This window comes from Dendroctonus ponderosae, unplaced genomic scaffold, assembly GCF_020466585.1.
Source record: "Dendroctonus ponderosae isolate FM_Combo_2020 unplaced genomic scaffold, Dpon_F_20191213v2 Dpon_F_20191213_5, whole genome shotgun sequence".
In the NCBI taxonomy this organism is placed as follows: Eukaryota; Metazoa; Arthropoda; class Insecta; order Coleoptera; family Curculionidae; genus Dendroctonus; species Dendroctonus ponderosae.
This window is the reverse complement of record NW_026018715.1, coordinates 12,232,829-12,238,310: the sequence shown is the minus strand read 5'-3', so window position 1 is coordinate 12,238,310 and position 5,482 is coordinate 12,232,829. Positions and strand designations below refer to the sequence as shown.

At 38.8% G+C, this 5,482-nt stretch overlaps 1 protein-coding gene across 7 annotated transcripts in view; it reads left to right on the top strand.

Annotated features, from left to right (window-relative positions):
• The window catches only part of LOC109545559 (mushroom body large-type Kenyon cell-specific protein 1), a 159,936-nt gene that overhangs the window by 123,054 nt on the left and 31,400 nt on the right, over positions 1-5,482 (top strand). For all 7 annotated transcript variants that reach the window (XM_048666440.1, XM_019916324.2, XM_019916325.2 and 4 more), the window contains 2 exons: positions 4,124-4,310; positions 4,373-4,598. In XM_048666440.1, coding sequence (XP_048522397.1) covers positions 4,124-4,310; positions 4,373-4,598 — 413 coding nt within the window. The remainder of the gene's footprint in view (positions 1-4,123; positions 4,311-4,372; positions 4,599-5,482) is intronic.

Here is a 5,482-nt window from a genome sequence, read left to right as displayed (position 1 = left end):
CTTTTGTTAAAATTGTGAAATTATTCCATTGAATTTTATGGCAATTATCAAATGCATGTTGACAAATGTGTGATTTATGATATTCTCTGTTTTTTTATGTATGATTGGTGTTAGACAATTACATTATTATTATTACCTCAAGACCATTACACAAAAGACTCAAAGAATCTATTTGTATCTCTTCTACAAATCTATCTTATCTACAAATCAAATGTGTAAAGCAACGGTTACAATAACTCACAAAAACCCATCAAACTTCAATTGCTGAGCACGTATAGTTGGTAAATTCAATTATACCACCACAACAATTACCAGTAGGGGCAATCAGGCGATAATATTCCTAAAATCACAGATATACCAAAACCAAAAGTGACTTAAATACGTCCGTTCAAGTACTGCAATGTACCGAGTACCAATTAAGTATGGGGCCTGGTCACGATATCTTCGATCACGATTATCGACCCAATGTTTAGATTCTGTGGGCAATAATTACAGTTCCAACTCATCGAAAAGGGAGTTTCCTGTACGAGTTCAGTTTAAAGCCAGCTTAAGTTGCGCATGAACTAAAAATGTTCTACACACTTATTTCAAAGGATAACTCACCAACAGACCACGAAAAGTGTTCGACTTTAATAGACACCCAGTTTTAAAAACGTTTCGAATGTGCAAGCGGCAAACACCTTCAGAGGCTGTCGCTGGACAACCCTACTACAACCAGACTGACGGCATTTATCACTCGATCGACTACAGCTGGCTGAATGGGCATAAGCGGAAAAACGGATGAATTTTCAAAACGTATATTTCTAATCGAATTAATAGGCCACCGGGAACGCCAAAGCTAAATTACACACCAGCGTAAACTGATCTCGGTAAAACGACACCGTTTCAGGGCAAATAATAAATAGCCAACCGAAATTGGCATAGAAACTGAGGTCATCATCACACTTGACTGCTTTGTGTTAACACGTCATTTTAATGCGAAAATAAAGTTCAAAATGGACGATGTTTTTATGTGTAACTCGATATCCGACTGTACATACATGGTGGCTCATTCTCGAATATCGTTAGGAACATGTTTGAAAAGATCGCATTGATCATGTACATGCGGGCTTGGCTTGCTCCTTGTGTTAATCTCGGGATTAAGCAACAGGGATTTTTTGAACCACGCACGTCCTTCTCAGTCTCTAAACCTCAATAGAACATTAAAAATCCAAAAAAGATACAGAGGCAATAAACGACCTACCAAATCACCATCAGATGTAATCTTCGACAGAGAAATGCTGTCTAGGAAAGTGAATTTTTTGCAATTGCCCCTGACGAAATCTTGGAAGCAATTGCACATAAAACCCCAGCAAAAGTTCGTGATTTAATTCCATAATTAACTGTGGGAAACATTTAGCCAGTACACCTAACAAGGCCGCTAAGTTGTTCTTAAGTAGTCAAATGCAATTTCGCAAGCAACATGTGGCCGACCCAATGCCTCTCTGGATATCCGCGGAAAAGACAATCGATAAAATTCAGAGTAATGAACTTTCGAACCCTTTTCCCTGCCGTTGGATCTTATCTGGAACTTTGAGCATCCGAGTGGGAGAACAGGAGACAAACGCAACAATTGGCCGAAAACAAAAGGCCGGAAAACTGTTTGAAGCATTCCAGATATGTGCGGGAAAAATGAATAACTTTGGTTCTTTCATCACCGTTCCACAGTCGTTGCGAATCATTTTCCAAATGGTAAAGAGTACGAAGATCGATATTGTATACCACCGGTTTAACGACCTTCCCTAACGAAATGAGTCCCCTAGGATAATCGGTTCTTCCCTTGTTCTGATTTTCCTGTTTGTTTCAGCCCGAATTATAGGCACATTGGACCCATAAGCGATTTGTTCGTGTGACAACGTTCAAGCAAGCGTAATAAATGCAAAACGTACATACATCAGCAATTTGGAAATCCCAGGAATGATAAAGGACAATTAAAGTTAGGAAGTAGATGCACATGCAAGGAAAATGTGCAGTGCAATCTCCCAAAAATTATTTACGTTTTTGCATGCTAAATTGTTTGAAAAATGAATGAATGAAGCCGATGCATGGCAAGATAGAGAGACAGAGGTTGCAAAATATGTCAAGTTTAACTCTTTTCGATGATGATTTCTTTTAACAACGGTCATTTGAAACTTGATTTTGTATGTTTAAATAAAAACACCTTTTCAGTTAATTGACTGATGCCGATGCATCGCGAACTAAGCTGCAAAACACCTTAATTTCCAACTATTGACTAATAGAAATTTACTAAAATTTCATGACAAGGAATCCTAGGGAAATTGCAAAACTTTTCGTTTATTAACTGCGATTTCCTTTAACGATGATCATTTAAATTGTAGGCCTTATTTGCGAAAGCACTTTTTCAGTTAAAGTGATGTAAAAAGGTCAAGGAAACTAAAAAACATTTTTTTGAGCCAAAATGATTTAAAGCACTATTTTTGGGCAACTGTGGCATTGCATGTCATCTGTGTTAGGCAAATGTTTTGTCATCATGATTTTCATTTTCCCAACTCAGTTCCCTGAAAGCATACAATCACTTGACCCTAATAAACCGAAAATCCCCATGCTGCAACCCTTCATTTTAACGATGAACCCAATAAAAGCCTCGGCCTTTCCACATTTATGTTCGTTTGCGATTGATCCAGCAATTCTATTATTAGCGGGGCCAGTTTCGGATCGGAATGGATTTCGTACAAATGCCGCTTTGAACAGTCACTTTTTCTGTTGCACGCTGGTACTTCTTTCGCGAACACGCAAAATGCATCTAAATTGCGGAAAAGTCGGCAAACGAAAAAATTTACAATTAAAGCTGCCGGCTCCCTACTGTGCGTGTTCATTAAAAAAACACACATGAAAAAAGTCGGGAAAATCGAAGGACGACAGGCACGGATTTCAAAAAACAGTTATTGCAAATTCATCTCGATTTGCATGCAAAATAAACTGATGAAGGTAAGCAAAAATCCAGTCTTCGTTAATGTCTTGTTGCAGATTTGCATACATTTCGCATTCAGTATAACTCCCGATTAAGATACATGAGAAAACATTGAAAAATTAACAAATGGACTGAGTTAAGTGAAATCAATATTAATTAAAATAAATAAACAGCCGAAAAAAACATTGTATAACCAACATACATTGCACAGCTTTACAGTGATGCGAGTTCTATCCAGGCTTTCAAACCAAGTTCAAGGCTCCAGTTTCGAAACGTTAATTAATTCGAAGCAGGATTTTTTATTTAAATAAATGCAGAGGTCCAGTCCTGTTCGATGTTAAAAGTGCGGGCGGCAACATGCAGTGCGTAATGCTTTTTTCCTGTAGTTCGTTGGACTAAATGCAACGAAACCCACCACGAATGCATTTCAAAGTGCACTTAAATATGAAAGCCCCACCGGCTGCACAGCTCGAAGCACAAATGCGTGTACATGTGCGTAATTAAAAAAATATGGGTTAAAAATGTAAAGCATTGCGGAGTTTTCAAACGGCAAAGGGAATAATTAATAATTTCCTACTGGCAAAAGGCCTGTATGTTCATGAAAGAAACACAGGGTGAACGCGAGTGATCCTTTATATAATTGCCCTTTTCATTTATATAGGTTATTAAGCAAATTGCCGGTTTTTGCAAATATGTATTTTTTAATAATGCATTCCGTTGCTTAGGCCGAAACCATACCAGTAGTAATTATTGGATAAAATTCAACACCTGCATGTGAGATGTATCGGATATACCCATTGTGTTCTAATTGGTTATCCCCCAGCCAGATGTTCAACTGCGAATGGTCGCCCAAACATATGCCAGAAATTGTTGGCTTTAAGCTGTTGATGTTGCTGTTTAATATCTTCATAGTTCCCGCCTTATCGTGTCGCCCCAATTAACCAAAATCTCTGTCCCATTTCTTAACAACATCTAATGATCACTTTGAGGCATTTTAATTCGTCCACGAACAGATCTAGGCCTGTCAACTTGCAGCTGTTGCGAACTCTTTGTTCGTCGGCCGATTTGATTTATTTAGCTGGTTAAATCAAGCTGGGAAATGCACGCAACGCACCAATTGCAGCCCATACTAATTCCGCATTTTCGTTTCAGGGTTGGAACGCATCGCTGAGGAGTTGATGGGTCGAAGGAAATGGAAAATCTACCAAGAATCCATGTCCAGAAGTTATTTGCAACCATTGAACAACAATATAAAACGTACAAACAACTCATTGTCCGACGAGGACTGTTTTCAACGATCGCAGAAGGAGAACAGCCAGCCAATAGGCAGCCCAAAAAGGTAACCGCAAACAGTTTTGATGGAAACGGTCGGAAATAACGGAAATTCGGTTATTGTTCAAGTATTCGGAAACAGCCGCCGGTGAAGGACATCGAGAACGGAGAGGACGCGAAAGAAGGTGTCGAGGAGGCGGCAGCGTCGCCAGAAGCCTTTGGCGGCGACGCCAACGACGACCAGAACGGCGCCGAAGAGGCGCACCTCGACTGGACGCCGCAGAACAAGTGCGTCTTCTGCGCAGACGGAGACGACAAGCTGGATAGTGAACACGCAGTCCACCACGGGGAGCTGGTGAGTTCAGCTTCTTTCAGAAGAAAGAATCAATATGAAACATCAAATTCTCTAACTGCAGCACCCTGCGTGGGTTTTGGTCTTGCTTTTTTTGCAAGGTCAAGGCCAGTTTCGTTCATCACCAAAAAGGTTTCACCCGATATGCTAGTGCAAATAATTAAAATAAAAAAAATTAATAACAGGCGCGGTGCAGGTGGAAAATGTTGCTGAGGTTCTAAGTTGAAGAAAAAATAAAATGTATGCACGAAAACACTGGAAATGGGGAAATGGGGATGCAGTTTAGGGGTTGTTAATGGTTTTTTGCTATTTGCAAAAGTTGTTGTTTCTTGTTCTTGTAACACTTTTTGACATGACCTCAAATTAAAGGGGTCAGAATGGCAAAAAAAAAATTTTTCGGTATTTAATTTTTTCTCGTCCACAAATGAATCAATTTACTCACATGAAAATCTGCAAAAATATGTCTTTTTCGGTGTTGACTAAGCATGATTTTTTTGTAGTCCAGAATACGACTAGTTTTTGAGTTATGTACATTTTTCGAAAAATACCCTTTTTTTCCACGAATATTGTCGCATTGCGTTAATATGGTAAGCAAAGATTTTCTGGTATTTATTTAACGTTTTCAACGTGGTTTGTGCTACTTGCTAACATTCTTTCAACTGTAATAATCCTGCATGTAGCCAACTTATGCTATGTAAGTATGATCCACTATTCATCGAAATAATGAAGATAATAAAAAATCAGTGGAAATATCGAACAAATCATGATTCAGAGATACTTTTCAAGCTTTCGCAATTTTCAGCGGTATAGCAATAAATAAACCACCAAGTCACTTAGACCACTCTAAACTTTAGAGCAACTAAACTCACTAATAGACTTTCCAAATA